General features: G+C 29.6%; 3 protein-coding genes across 4 annotated transcripts; 1 reads left to right on the forward strand and 2 right to left on the reverse strand.

Annotated features, from left to right (window-relative positions):
* Window positions 1–4,508: 4,508 nt before the first annotated feature.
* On the forward strand, window positions 4,509–7,898 carry LOC124919752 (MLO-like protein 10). Of its 2 annotated transcripts, XM_047460078.1 has the most exons (16): window positions 4,509–4,648; window positions 4,798–4,941; window positions 5,035–5,092; window positions 5,168–5,367; window positions 5,433–5,549; window positions 5,635–5,695; window positions 5,772–5,860; window positions 5,924–5,998; window positions 6,073–6,161; window positions 6,243–6,292; window positions 6,372–6,412; window positions 6,496–6,669; window positions 6,805–6,840; window positions 6,921–6,988; window positions 7,056–7,116; window positions 7,198–7,898. In XM_047460078.1, the coding sequence occupies exons 2-16, from the start codon at window positions 4,819–4,821 to the stop codon at window positions 7,594–7,596; spliced, it is 1,641 nt and encodes a 546-aa protein (XP_047316034.1). In that variant the 5' UTR covers window positions 4,509–4,648; window positions 4,798–4,818; the 3' UTR covers window positions 7,597–7,898. The 2 variants fall into 2 exon arrangements, with proteins under 2 accessions (XP_047316034.1, XP_047316033.1); XM_047460077.1 differs by having other exon boundaries at window positions 4,632–4,941.
* A 543-nt stretch (window positions 7,899–8,441) lies between these two features.
* On the reverse strand, window positions 8,442–10,924 carry LOC124919753. Its single transcript, XM_047460079.1, has 6 exons — window positions 10,748–10,924; window positions 10,165–10,225; window positions 9,962–10,097; window positions 9,543–9,885; window positions 9,342–9,470; window positions 8,442–9,169 (listed from the first exon to the last, which is right to left on the reverse strand). The coding sequence occupies exons 1-6, from the start codon at window positions 10,854–10,856 to the stop codon at window positions 8,601–8,603; spliced, it is 1,347 nt and encodes a 448-aa protein (XP_047316035.1). The 5' UTR covers window positions 10,857–10,924; the 3' UTR covers window positions 8,442–8,600.
* Window positions 10,925–11,662: 738 nt separating this feature from the next.
* Window positions 11,663–13,403, reverse strand: LOC124919754 (eukaryotic translation initiation factor 6-2). The gene is made up of 7 exons (XM_047460080.1): window positions 13,272–13,403; window positions 13,014–13,089; window positions 12,829–12,925; window positions 12,647–12,732; window positions 12,524–12,568; window positions 12,300–12,430; window positions 11,663–12,195 (listed from the first exon to the last, which is right to left on the reverse strand). Exons 2-7 carry the CDS (start codon window positions 13,021–13,023, stop codon window positions 11,827–11,829), a joined length of 738 nt encoding a protein of 245 aa, XP_047316036.1. The 5' UTR covers window positions 13,024–13,089; window positions 13,272–13,403; the 3' UTR covers window positions 11,663–11,826.
* Window positions 13,404–16,297: the final 2,894 nt, after the last annotated feature.

Raw genomic sequence — 16,297 nt, forward strand, 5'->3', positions numbered from 1 at the left:
TTTTTTTATATATTTTAGATTTATAAAATAATTAATTCTACCATGAATTTAAAAAAAAAAAATGTTGTCAAATTATTACTTTTTAAACGACATCTGAAAATACAACACTATCTCTACTGTATATTTACAGATTGACTTACATCTATTATTATTATTATAATTTTTATCTTTGTTATTTTTCTTATCTATATATTTCATTTCTTTTTTCTTCCATACTAATATAATTTGCAGGGACATCGACTGAAACTGCAAACGACCGTTGAATGGAATGCAATCGGTCAACAGAGAATGGCGTCTATTTAGAACCGACGCTCCAAAAGGTCACACCAACATAATGAAGAATGACCGACTGTTTGGAACCAGACCGACTGTTTGGAACCAATCAAGCGGCAAACGGCCAGTCATCGAGGTGAGAAAGAGAAACAACGCATGTTTATGACAAACCTTTCGAACCGTAAAATTCCGGTTCAGATTTTCAATCGAACCGGACGGTCAGACCGGTTTTTGAACGATTCGTAAGGTACCCGTATTGAAGTGAAAAACAGAATCGTTCATCTCACCGGTTCCCGGTCGAACCGATTGGACCGCCGATTCGACAGTGTATTTTAAAACTTTGCATTAAATTTAAATCGGACAATTAACTAAGTTTTAAACTAGGGTTTCAGGACAATTGTTTAGAATGCAAAATATTTCGATTCATGAGACAACAATATTAGGGAGACATTATTGTTGATCATTAGTTTGGAATTCAAGTCATGAACTTTTTGAATTTCTCAATAGATTATTAAGTTTTACAAATTCCACTAATCAAATTCTGGTTGCAAATTAAAATAAAAATAAAAATAATTAGTTTCAAATGATTTAAGTTTTTCAAATTCAAACAAATTATTTTGGATATCTATATATATATAATAATTCTTAATTTTCAAAATATTTGAATTCTCGAGTTGATTACTGTGATTAATTTGGATAGAGATGTGAGAGTAATGGATATTTGGGTCGGATCGTGGATTGACCCGCCCATAAATTTAAAACGGTTAAAAGTAAAATTAAAAATAATATCATTTTTTTACTCTAATTTTTTTCCACAAATTTTATATTATTACTTGTGCAAATACATGGACAATATATATTGGTTGCACTCATGACATTTTAGTAATTCACTACAACTACCAAAATCCAAATTAATTAAAATAAGCTTATATATTATTAAAATATCCAATATCAAACAAGCTCTTAATTATCCTTCTTATTTATCAAATATGCATTTACACATACAAGACATAACAAGTTTCCAAAATTTGTATATTTTCAAACTTTTAACATTGTAATTGTAACGAGATTATTCATAATAATTTCACCTCCATTTAAAACGTTTTTAGTGTGAATGAATCTGTGACATTTTATTTCTTAAATCTATTCATAACAATTATATATTATTATGTTTTCTAATTCGTTCGAGAAGGTTCTTGAAATCGGTTAAAAAGTTCATCGTCATTTTGATGATATTGGTTTTCGATAATCTTTTAATTTTTTTAAAATTTTGATTTTTAATTTTTTTATATCATATCTAATTACACTGTGTTTAATTGACTCATTTCTAATAATATACTAATAATTTAATATATATCAAGAAAACAATCCATGTGAATTTTTTATTTATTTTAGTTATTTATCTAGCTTTATATATATATATATATATATATATATATATATATATATATATATATATATATATAAAAAGCTAGATGAGTAAGGATAAAATAAATCATAATATAATTTTCCATGATTTAATCAATCCAAGGAAACAAACCTAAGGCCTCAAATATCTTAAGGTGCTCACAATTAGTAAGGAATCCAATAAGATCTAGCCTTAGCTTTGGATGTAAGGATAAAGGTAAATTGATGAATCATTTGTTTTTTGGCATTTTGTTTTTTTGGATGAAGAAATATATTATACATGTGAAGAATAACTATTTCATTTAATTTGTTTGGGTTATTATGTATTATTGATTTTTTATTTTACTCATCAATTCATAAGGGATCGATTTACTTTAATTAGTAAATCTTTGACCATCAATACATAATATATCTCAATTGTATAGTCTCTTGTAATAATAAAGATATAGTAAAAACACTGATTTACTTATTTAATACACAAGTCATAATTTTTATTTTTGTCAATATATATATATATATTTGGACAAAATTATTAAGATTTTGTTTATTGTTCTAAAATTCACGAGATTAAAACCTTAGTCACAAGTTCAAGTTTTCAAATTCAGACTACCATTTTTAAAATTTATACCAAATAAAGTTATTAAAATAATCCATAAATTATTTCAATAATCTCAACACCAAACAAAAAAAGATTATGTGAAGAGTAAGCATTTCATTATGTTTGGGCTATGTGAATAGTGATTATTTTGTCATGTTTATTATAAAAATTATAATTTAAAAATAATAAAAATGATTATTTGACATATCATATATATTTACTATACTTTTTTTAATTGTAATCTAGAGAAAAAAAAAGTATTAAAAGGCTCTATGTGTTCTTAATTTTGTTATTTACTCATGAATTAAAAAGGGATTTACTTTGTTAAAATTAAGATAAAAGTGGGAAATATTTACTCTCATTTTAAAAGTGATTTACCTTGTTAAATCTTTGACCAATCTATCTGAATTTTAAAGTCTCTTAAAATAAAGAAATGTTTTATTTTTATTTATTATTTTTTTGTATCACAAGTTAGATACATTTATAGAGAAAATGAGAGTCATTGTTTAATAAATTATTTTTTTAATAATAACCTTCAACCTTTTTTTATTGTTGTCAAATCCATGAGATTAAGAAGCTTAATTGGTTCAAAGTTGGAATTAATGCATTGTGATTTTTATTAGAAAATATGTCTAATTATTATTACTGGATACCAATTTTTATCTTTCATAAATAAAAATGATAAATTACTATGTTAGGTTACTTCAACATACAAATTGAAAAATAAAAATAAAACTGTATTGTTTATGTTAAAGTTATACATATATATGGAAAAAAATAAGGTGGAAGAATATATCAATTTAAAATATTTTTGATTTGTTTTTTTTTTATAATTCACCATTTTTAAATATTTTATTTCTTTTAATTTTATCAACAATCATCAAAATAGTCATCAATTACATTTATTTTTATTTATAATTACTAACAAGGTGTTCATGTCAAATTATACTAGATACCTCGAATTAATTAATTAATTTAATTTAATTTAGATTTTTTAATAAGTGAATTCAATCCACAAAATCATTTATGTTTTCATATTAAAATATTTAATTCATTAATTTATATTATTTCAAATATCCAACCCCCAAAAAATATTAAGAAGACATATGTTAAGGAGATTTTTATTTACATTGTTTTTTACATTTTTATATTAATAGTTAATTATTTATTATTGTTACAATTTTGACTGATTCATCCAGATTCTAAAGGACGCGATTAAAGATTTAGCTTTTCTTTTTTAAATAAGTTATTAATATAATTTATACTTAAAATTATAAATATAAATTAACTCCTCCTTACTATATTTGACAAAATATTATAAATTTGGAAACATTTAATATTTTTGTATTTTAATCACTTCTGTGAAATTCACGTGGATTTGTTTTGAAAAAATAAATAACTTATTTTTGTATTCCTCTTTTGTATTTATGTTCACACTACCAACTTATCTTGCAAATGTCCACATCAACATTACTGTAGTGTCAGATGTTTTCCCATTGTAACATTATTATGTTTTACATTATAATATATATAATTCAGCTAAACTGACCCAATTGTATAAAAATATTAAGATTGATATAATAACCATAGTAACATAAATAATGAGAATTTGATATAATAAATAGGGTTGAAAATGATATAAAAATATGAATTAGACTTAAAAATGATTTTTTTTTTCTATTATATTTAAGTCTAATCAAATGATACATGATAGTATTATATTATTTCTCCAACATTTATTCATATAACACCAAATTCTTATTTTTATTAGAGAAATAATTGAGAAATAAAATTTGGGAAAACGAATTTGAAAATGAATGACGTTGACCGCGCAATCTAATTCGGTAAAAAAATAACAATTTTTTTTGTCTCCTCATCATTTATACTTTTATCCGTGAGTATAGTGACACATCATTCCATCTCATATTTCCTCTTCCAAATTCTATCTCTTAGTCGTTTCTCTTTTTTTATTATTATTAATCAGATTTAGAATATTAAAAAAATTATTACAGTTGTAAAAAATTTTAAGATCTGTTTGGATGGAAGAAATTTATATAGAAATTATAATTTTAGCTTAGATGGGAAGGTGGACTGAAAAGTTAAACTAACCCTAAATAGAAAACAAACCCATTTGTTTGGTGCTGTAAATTTACAGTCTTGAAGACAAAAACGGGTCCTTGGTCATCCTTAATTCATAGTAGACGTAAATGGGAATTATGCCATACCGTAATACTGTATTTTGGGATCAAAATCTTGACAATCTTCAGCAAATTGACTCCTCACTCACTTTCACAGATCTTTTTTTCTACACAAGTTGAAAAAGCTAGATAAGAAACCAGCCAGCCCCCCTTTCTCAAATTTCCACCACTGGTATGTATGTATGAACTGGGTTTAGCTGAAAAAGCTTCCTTTCCTTCTCTTTCTTTCAGATTGCTCAATCCATCCATGTAGTCTTGCTTTAGCAATGTCCATCGCTTATTACTTCTTCATTAACTAGCTTTACTGATTACTCTCAATAGTGTGGAGAATTTTGAGAGAAAATGACCACCACTACTAAGACGAGGGAACTTGACCAAACACCCACATGGGCCGTCGCTGGTGTCTGCGCGATCATCATCATTATCTCAATTGCTCTCGAGAAGGGCCTTCATAAACTCGGAACAGTACTTTTTCATTACTCCAAATCCAAATTTTCTATGTTGCAAAATTACCCAATTTCACCTTCTCATTGTTTCTTCCCCCTTTTTGATTTACAGTGGTTTACTGAAAGGCACAAGAAAGCATTGTTTGAAACTCTTGACAAGGTTAAAACAGGTAAAATTAATTGTTTATTAACGTTGTTGTTCAATACAGACATGACATGACATGAATGAATGAATGAATCTACAGAGTTGATGGTGCTTGGTTTCATATCATTGCTCCTGACATTTGGCCAAGCTTACATCGCCGGAATCTGCATCCCAATAAAGGTGGCCAATACTATGTTGCCTTGTCCAGTGTCTACAAGTGAAGCCAGTGAAGAAAGTTCAAGACGACGCCTTTTGTGGCATCGGATGTTAGCTGGAACCACTACTAAAGCTTGTTTGGATGTAAGTCAATATTTAAATTCTTCTCTAACAACATTATTGATTGATTTTTTCTTCATCATCTACAGGGAAAGGTACCACTTATAACTATAAGTGGACTTCATCAATTGCACATACTCATATTCTTCTTGGCACTATTTCATGTTATATACAGCGCAGTTACAGTTGGAGTTGCAAGACTCAGGGTATTTAACTATAAACACAAACTAACCAAATCTGTATTATGTTGCAAAAGGAATGAACTTACATAAATTGATTTTTATCTTCAAGATCCGTAGTTGGAAACATTGGGAATCGGAAACTACATCCCCCGACTTTGAATTTTCCACCGGTAGGATTATTATTATTATGGGAAATTTGATTAAATGTTTGAAATTTACATTTTTTTTCTTTGTGGGTATGTGCAGATCCTTCAAGATTCAGGCTTACCCACGAGACATCATTTGTTCGAGCTCATACTAATTTCTGTAGTCGGAGTCCATTCTTCTTCTATATTGTAAGACATATTTATTATATCTCTTATTGGTTTGGCTGGTCCATTGATAACAATATGTTGCAGGGATGCTTCTTTCAACAATTTTTCAGATCAGTGACTAAGTCTGACTATTTAACGTTGCGAAATGGTTTCATAAGTGTAAGAGTTTCCTCTTTAGAATGAAATTCAATGAGAGTGGATGATGATGATCTTCATTTGCTCTACTGGTGCAGGTTCATATGGGTCCAGGAAGTAAATTTAACTTCCAAAAGTATATCCAAAGGTCATTGGAGGATGATTTCAAAAAAGTTGTAGGAGTAAGGTTATTATCTAAACAAATATGATTTTTTAGATTAAAAAATATGTATTTTGTTGAAAATTGTATTGTTTTTAATATTAACAGTCCTGTCTTGTGGGCGTCATTTGTGATCTTCTTGCTTCTGAATATTAATGGTGAGACATTGTTCTTCTGGGAATAGCCGTAGCTTTTCTTTCCAACATGAATTATGAACTCATAAAAATCTTCTTTCAGGATGGCAAATATTGTTTTGGGGATCATTGATTCCTGTTGTGGTAAGGATTAAGGAATCTCTTTTCTTGAACTTGTCTTGTTTATGAATTCAGATGTAATTTGTGGACTATACTGTAATTTTCAGATAATCTTGGCGGTTGGAACAGAGCTTCAAGCTATTATGACAAAAATGGCTATGGAAATCACCCAAAGACACGCAGTTGTGCAAGGAATTCCTCTCGTGCAGGCATCGGATAAGCACTTTTGGTTTGGACGGCCACAATTAGTTCATCATCTTATCCATTTTTCACTTTTTCAGGTGAAGAATTAATTGCCCGTCTTTGAATTCTTGACATCTGTTTGTTTTGAATTCTTGACATCTGTTTGTTTTGAATTCTTGATATCTGTTTGTTCTCTCTTGATAATCCTTGTTTTTCTTCTTCTTATTCTGCAGAATGCATTCCAGATTACTTATTTCTTGTGGATATGGGTAAAATCATTTATAAATATAGCCAATATGCAAGGAAACGTGACGAATAATCTTCTTGTTTTTTGTCTTTGTTCTTGCAGTATTCGTTTGGGATGAAAAATTGCTTCCATGCTGATTACAAATTAGTGGTTATGAAAATTGTTATAGGGTGAGAATCTTTTTATTTATTTATTTATTTGTCGAAATTTCTCTAAAGTTTTGAACTTTGATTGCAGGGTGGCTCTCCTACTCCTTTGCAGCTATATTACTCTTCCCCAATACGCCCTTATAACTCAAGTATGATTGTATGAACGAAGATGTTAATTTTTCTGGATTGAATGATGTTTTATAATAATCAATGTACTTCAAAACTTTCAGATGGGTTCTCATATGAAGAAGTCAATTTTCGATGAACAAACTTCAAAGGCGCTTAAGAAGTGGCATCAGACAGTTAAACAGAAGGTTAAAACTGCAAAGTCTCCTGCAAGAACAAGCATAGCCGAATCCATGACCTCTGCTGTGCATTCTACTAAAGGGGGTAGTGTCCAACGGGTCAAGACAACAGATCACTCGACCCGTTCCTCGCACGATGGGCATGATCGAGTGTATGATAGGGAGGGGGGCTCACTGACGTCGTTGCCAGATGGAACTTTCGAATTGAACCTCAAAATTGAGAATGACGACAACGACAACGCCAAGACTGTTGATAGAAAGGAGGAGGAGGATGACATAAACGAGAATAACTTCTCTTTCAGAAGGTCTATTTCAATGCGATGAGATAAATTCAATCTTGGTTTCATCTTTTGGGACAAATTTGTGAATGTTAATGCTTATGAGTGTTGTTTGGTCAATGAATGCCTACAAATTTCCAGCCAAAAGCAAAGCCATGCAAAGATTTATTAGAAGGGTATGTAATAAATTTGTGGTTTGGTTTTAGGGTTTTCTTTTTAATTTTATTTTATGGAGAAAATATTGTTTTACCAAAAAATGAATTCTTTGGGACCTTTGGGTTGTTAAATAATTAAAATATATTTAATATTTAAATTGTATTTGTTATTCTAATCAATATTTTTAATGTTGGATGGGAATGACCAATAATTAAACCAAACACTCTTAGTTCTAAAAGTAGGTCAACTTTCATTTATTTAAAATGAAAATCAATGGATTATGATTATATGAAAATTTTATAGGAAAAATTATTACATTTTTAATAAATTTAATGAGTGTCAAATGTCTCTAGTAATAATTGTCTTTTTCAAAATATTTGTTTTATTTATTTAATAAAAATTATTACTAAATTAAAAAAATGTATGTTTATTACTAAATTAAAAAAGTATGAATATATTAAAAATCATAAAATTTATATATTATTATGTATAATTAAATATAAAATTAATTTAAATAATAATAAATAAATTTACACTAAAATAAGTTATAATTACAAATCAATTACATTACTTACACTGATTTATTTTTTTGATTTTGTAAATATAAATTAATTTTATTTATGAAAAATCAAAATAATTTATAAATTCATAAATCTTAAAATTTTAACTAGTCTACAAACTTACTTGAAACCAGTCTCTTTAAAATAATAAAATTTTATAGTTTCAAATGTTTTGGTATTTGAAAAATGAACAATAATGTTTATAAAGTTGTATGAAACTTACCAATAACTTAACTTAAATAACTATAATGTGTTACAATGCCAAAAAAAAATTGCAAAACTATAGAGAAACCATATATAACTGGAATTGGCTCCATTCAAAACATCTATATGCTTAAATAGTATGTTCGACATCTCCTTCACCATCGCTTTCGTCATCGCCAAACATTGCAGCCATTTTAAGGGCCAATGTGGCAGCCATTTCCCGCCTTTGGAAATCGGGCATCAATCTGAGGTTATTCCTGACATTTCCAATCTCAGACATCAAATGTTCCAAATCCTCAAACTGGTATTGTTTATCTTCTTTGGGTGCCGATGCTGCAGCTCCTTCTAGCGTTTCCACTGATGCTGTAGCTTCTTCTCGTGTCTCCACTGATGCTGCAGCTTCTTCTCGTGTCTCCACTGATGCTGCAGCTTCTTCTCGTGTCTCCTCTGATGTTACTAATGCCACACGACTGTCTGATGATTCAGATTGCTCTATTCCATCTGAACTGGTTTTTGTCTCTTCACCAGCACCAGACTCCGGCTTGACATCAGTAGTCCTACTCTGACTGAATGACGAGGAGGAGGAGCAATCGTTGGCAGTTACCCATCCACTAGCAGTTTCGTCCCATTCTTCTTCTGCTGAGCCAGCCGATAACACTTGGTACTCAAATTCGTAATCAGATTCCACTTCCGACATCTCTGCAAAGGTACAACATAATAGATATTTTCATTTGGTTTATTCTAACATTTATTTTATTGGAGCTTGTTTGATCTTGATCTTGGTTTATTTGAAAATTCAAAATCTTGTTTATGAAAAAGTGGATTATTTGGGGATCAAACACATCCTAAGAAGATAAAGAAGGAACATTGCCTGGCTCATCTGGCAATGATAGTTGGGTTATCTTTTCACCAGATTTTAAGACCATCCCGGGCCACATATGAGCTGAAAGAGCACCATAGAGTCTTTCAACTCCTTGCAAATCACCATCAACTGATAAACCTGTTGAACCAAACATCTCCTTATCATATTTCAATCGAACAAAGATGGAAATGAAGAGTTCAGTCAACTTACATTTGTCAAAATCAGCATTAGATGCACATGCTTCAATGTATTCGACGTTGAGTTCACTGCACCATTCCATACACGATCTCTTAATATGCCATGATGAGTCTTCTTCGTCTCCCTCTCCTCCAAGTAGGCTAACTCCTTCACTCTCATCTATCCCATAATCCGAGGACTCAACACAAGAAGGACTCAGGAAAGAATTTCCTTTTCTCTGCAGATACCTTCTATACTCAATGTGAGCCGCATGTCCAGGAAGAAGATCCACTTTATTCCCAATGCATATAAGAATATCAAACTTCTTAATATCATTAAGAGCAACCCATTCTTTAAGAGCACGAAAAGAAGTTAACTGCATATTGCAACATACGAGAGATGAAACAACATATCAACAATACATTACCAGAGAGGAGACAGTATTTTCTTACATTGCTTATATCAAAAACCATCACCAGGGCTGCCAATTGCTCCTGTGTTGCTAGAGAGCCAATAGAGAAGTTATTGTGAAGATGCGACAGCCATATAGAAACATCAGCTGTATAATACTTAGTGTTGATAGTCCACCTGAAGTTAGTATCAAATAAGTGGCACATTCACACACACACAAAAATAATAATTACAACACACATACCCATGGGCAAGCACATCTGTCGATGAATCGGAAGCATCTTCAAAATCCACAGAGGTTAGTCCTATAATCAGCAAGCAAAATCTACATGGTTAATCAAACCGACACGAAAACTTAACAGCCAGGTAAATATGTTAGCATAGTTAAGTTTCATATTCAATATGAGTTGCTGCAGCTGTTCACTCTCGATTTCATTTTGTTATGTGAGGAAGAAGACAAGATTTTCGCAACAAAACTAGTCGATTAGGCAAGATTGGAGTTTTCATTCAAGTAAGACAAACTGACTGACTGACTTCGTTTACATCTGACGATCTAGCACTAATTAAGGACTCCATTAATAGGTTGAGAAAAGACTACACCAATTCAAACCTATTTCCTCTACAATGTTAGAGATCATCAACGTGTTTTAAAGATTCGTTACCATAAATAAATGAATCTACAGGACATAAAGACTTCGATCCTTCAATTCCTGCAGCATAACTCTCTATCTTGTTTAAACATAACTAATCTATCAATAATACCTCCAATTTCATGAACAAAAGCAATCAATTAATAACAAAAAAAATAGACTGTGGTGAGAGCTTACTGGAGAGGAGAGTACGCTTGCCGACGTTGGGAGATCCGATCATGAAGATTCCAGGCCTATTTTCAAGAGAATCATCTCCATTGATGACCGCTTGATTTTCCTCCTCCATCAAATACTACTACTCTTCTCCTTGTTCCAGATTTGAAGACCGGAGATATAAAAGCTCGCAAATCAGACGCCCCAAACTGGCTAAAGAAGTGCCATAAACTTCTTCAAACCAATAATATAAAAAACGATATTTAAAGCTTTTAATATATATATATAGGGATAGGGTAATGGGATTTTAAAATACATATTAATAGGGTAATGGGTATTTTTCTCAATAAATTCAATTGTCATATTATTTTTATAAATATATAGTATTATATTTAATCAATATATATTATATTTTATGAAGAGTGTTACACCTATACAAAATAAAATTCACATTAGTCTATTACGAAATTCTTTATGTCCCAGGTGCTCTCTTATAAGAATGGGTAAAAAAAATTATTACTATTTTACCCATATAGGTAGGAGAGTAGACATGAGACACATAAAATTTTTCATAATAGATGAATAATCCAGTTTGGGCAAATTTTTTTATTCGAATTTGCTCATATTTCATATTTATTAAAAAAAGATTTAAATTACGTAAACTATGAAAAAAAATACTCTTGTAAATATCGTTTGAATTATAAACATAACAAACTAACCAGAAAAACAAAAATAATACATTAAAATAAGATAGATCTCATTGTTAAAACGATCATTCATAAAATAGCCTATAAAATCCCGAAGTAGTGTTTCATTGCCATCCCTCTACCTATACCAGACTTAGCTAATAAAATCAAATTTAAAGTTATCTAAAAAACACGTCAAAATTCTAAATAGAACACCATGAATGCACAATGGAAGTAAAAACATCATTAAATATGGGGCACTAAGAAAGGAGATATCATAAAATCATTAAGATCCATATATAATGTAAATCAATTAGTACAAACTTAAACTTTCAGATAAGAACAAAAAAAAATACTTGACACAAAAAAAACATAAATATGGGTGTCTTAGACATAGGTCAGGATGATGTTTCCACTTTAGACATAGGTATCAATGAGCGATTTCCTCATCTCATCGACAATAGAGCTTGGCTTGGCTTCTCTAAACTTGAAAACACTCTCAATAACAGACAGCTCAGTAGCTGTGGTGTCAGACCCACAAAACGCGGTCCAGTCATTAGCAGTCAAGCCAGCTGCTATGACTTCACTACCACGGTTAACTGTTCCAGCCACCAACGGGACCTGGAGGAGTGTTGAAAGCTCGTCCAAATCTTCAATAGATGTATGAGGATGGACCAATCCACCCTTGTTGGTGAATGAACAATAACTTCCAACAAGGATATTACCAGCAATAGTCTGTCTAAATACTTCCACACCTAGAACATCAGCAATCAGCTCTTCCGTTTCCTGTTACAACAAGGATCAAGCTAAAATCCACAATTTTTTCTCAAACCAAAAAACAATTCAAAAGAACCTAGAAAGAGCAACATAGTTTAGTTCAGTTCGGTCACCTTGTCAAGATCAGGGTGTGTAAGAGCAACATAGTCATTACATGCTATGCAATTCCCAAGAGCAGAGAGTCTCTCATCTACCCTTTGCACCACAACTTGATCAGGTAAACTGTTCTTCAAGTGTTGAAGTTCTTCAAAACACAACAAAATAGATCACAGAAGAAAAAAAATCATCAGAATCAGTTCTTGAGACATGAATGATATGGCAGCAGTGTTTTTGTTACCTTGGTCGGTTGTGGTATGAGGCAAAAGAAGCCCGTTTTTGTTTCCTGAACAATGAAAACAGGTCATGAATTAGGGAAAAAGACAATAAAAGGGGATTGAAGATGACAATCGATGTACAATACCAGCACAAAGACGTCCAACAATCCTGGTTCCACCAATGGATGTCTTAACAACAGGAATGACATCTGCCAATTCAGACTCAAACGTACTGCAATCAGAAACAACAGGTAAAAATCTTAGGTCTATCCTCACACTAATGTCAATCCCAATCCAATCCAAGGAAGCTTTGAATGATCATACAAACCTGTAGAAGTTTTCAGAACCACCTATAGCAACCAGGCAGTATGCATTTGTCAGCTTCGAGAATACACCAATTTCACATGAGTTCTCAAATTGAAGTCCTGCACAAAACTCACCCATAAGCTGAATCTCTATAACCCATACAATCATTCATTCATACATGGCTATGAACAAAAAGTAACAACTTACTAGTCGCCATTACGGAAAGACAAGCACAAATCTGGTAAAAAACAGGGCTTGATAGTCGACGAACAAGCGATCAAACCTAGGAAAAATGGGACAATAACATAAGTAGATGGAATGGAAACACATGGTATCCATCAAAATTATAAATTTGAATCGGAAATCAATATCTTATGGCCTTTAATCACGGGACCCTATAGATTAACAATCATAAAATTCCAAATTATATTCAAGGAATGAAGAAAGAGAGACGAGAGTGAATACCTTGGCTTGGAAGATTGAGAAGATAGTTTATTTTTTTTTTCCTATGGAAGTGAAGGCTGCTTTGAAGGGGAGAGAGAGCTCTGAACGTGCGGCCAAAGAACCCTAATTAATCAATCAATTTAGGGTTCCACAATTGTTTGGCGTACAAGGATTAACTTCTTTTAAACTATTCAATATTTGTTAAATCCTTTTCGGATTTGGATTATATTTAAATTTGAAATATATTAATATTTAATAAATAATATTTTATTTAAAATAATAATATTTTAATATTGAGTTAATAAGTTAATTAATAATTGAAAATATAATAAACTATTTCAATAATTAAATGATCTTTTTTAAATTTATATATTATTTTATTTTACAATTATAATTATTCCTTAAGAAAATAAATAAAATGATAAAATTATGATGTCACTTAAATTAAATCCTTTTTAATGTTTATATTATTTAATATTTTGATATATATTTTTGTAGAGGTGTAAAAATAATATATTTATTTTTTATTTGTCAATTATATTGCAATTATTATAATATATTGTTAAGATATTTGAATATAAATTAAATTTAAAAAAATATATATTAAACTGTATTTTAATCACAAATATATTATTTGCTTATCATATATAGTTTTTTATTATTTATTTTTTTAGAAATAAAGGAGAATTAGTATGACTATTTTTTTTTAATTATTGTAACTATACATTAAAATATATATACCTCTTATTTTTTTTAACCTATAAACATTTGTATTGTTTCATAGTTAAATAAATATTATAATAACCATAGTGAAATGTTAGGAAAAATAATGATAATAATAATAGTAATAATAATAATTATTATTATTTACTATTGAACTAAAAAAAATCGGTAAATATTTAAAAGTAGATCTATAAAATTAATTTATAAATGTCATTATTATGATAATATTAGAAGTTACATCCAAGAAACTCGACGATTCGTTGGAGAACATCGTTGCTCGTTCGAAAAGTTAACATTATTTTTATGTTCATTCCCAATAAATTTCAATCATTCTATATATATATATATGTTGATTTAGACAAAATCATGCAAGTTCTTCATTTGGATAAGAAAATCCGTTCACTAGAATCACGAGGAGTCTTGGAAGGAGATATGAAACTTCTCGACTTGGTCATTAGTAAAATATTAAGAATATAGTAATGATGTGATATGTTTAATTGTATTTATTAATGTTTGGGGTGAAATCGAAATGTGAAACACAAATACCATCCCCGATTAATTACCTATAAAAAAACTCTAAACAAGATCATTTTGATCGACAACCACGTAAAAATATTATAGTTGTTAGTCCTCTAGTCCAACTTACTTCCCATTTAATGCTCGAGATAAAAAAAAATGTTTGCTAAAATGTTTTGTCAATTTAATTAATAAATTTAATTAATAAATGACAAAAAAAAATACTTAGAAACTTATGTTTTATACAAAATTAATTAGTCAAAATTCAAAGACAAATACTGCAATTTTCTTATTAATTTGGATACTGAAGTCATTTATGTGTTTAAAATGTAACTTAAATTTAAGTTTGAATTATTGATCTTTCTAACATGGTATAAAATTGAAAGACTCGTTTACATTTTATTTTTTATATATATTTTTAATTTAGCAGCCTATTTTGTTTAATTTATGAAAATATTTTTTCACAATTCTTATAATCTTTGGTCATCCTGAGTTAGTCTTCTTATTGTCAAGATGATGATTTCTAATTATATAAATGTAATTGATCACCTTATTCAATTTTAGAAAAATGTTCACATTAAGAGGACCTTAATTAAGATTATAAAATTGAAATATTTGTAAATGATTTTCGGAAATAAACTTTCAAAAATAATTATTATAAATTTTATTCTCATTAGATTTTAAAAAATATAAAATTCACTAAACCCACAATTGAAAAAAGTTCAAATCTATATATATATATAATGATGCTTAATTTTTAAAGTGTCCGGATTGCCGGGTCGAGAGTTGTGGTTAATTTGGATACTTGGGTCGGATTGTGGGTTGACCCGCCTTTAAATTTAAAACGGTTAAAAATAAAATAAAAAATTCTAGAGGTATGTTTCGAACTTGCAACCTAACAAAACAATTACAACTCTTTAACCAACCAGACTACAAAAACTTTATATTTTAAATTCAACATCAAGTTTGATAAACGTGGGACATTTTAATATTAATATAAGTTCAACTTTTTAACTAACTAATATATATATATATATATATATATATATATATATATATATATAATGATGCTTAATTTTTAAAATGTCCGGATTGCCGGGTCGAGAGCTGTGGTTAATTTGGATACTTGGGTCGGATTGTGGGTTGATCAGCCTTTAAATTTAAAACGGTTAAAAATAAAATTAAAAATGCTAGAGGTATGTTTCGAACTTGCAACCTGACAAATTAAAAATATTATCCGTAATTTTTTTTCACGATTTTTTATATTATTAATCGTGCAAATGCACGGGCTAAATGCTAGTATATATAATAATGCTTAATTTTTAAAGTGTCCGGATTGCCAGGTCGAGAGCTGTGGTTAATTTGGATATATGTGAGAGTAGTGGGTTGACCCGTTCATAAACTTAAAACGGTTAAAAATAAAATTAAAAATACTATAAGTATGGTTCGAACTTGCAACCTAACAAATAAATATAACTTTTTAACCAACTAGGCTAATAACACTTTATATTTTAAATTTAACCCAAAATTTGATAAACGCGTGACATTTTAACAATATAAGTTCAACTTTTTAACTAACTAATATATATATATAATGATGCTTAATTTTTAAAGTGTCCAGATTGCCGGGTCGAGAGCTGTCGTTAATTTGAATATATGTTAGAGTAAATAGATACTTGGGTCGGATTTGGGTTGACCCGACCATAAAAATTTTACCGGAATATTTTTTTAACGATTTTTTATATTATTATTCGTGCAAATGCACGGGATACATGCTAGTTTATATAAAATGAATAATATTATAATAT

Source organism: Impatiens glandulifera, chromosome 1 (assembly GCF_907164915.1).
Source record: "Impatiens glandulifera chromosome 1, dImpGla2.1, whole genome shotgun sequence".
NCBI lineage: Eukaryota > Viridiplantae > Streptophyta > Magnoliopsida > Ericales > Balsaminaceae > Impatiens > Impatiens glandulifera.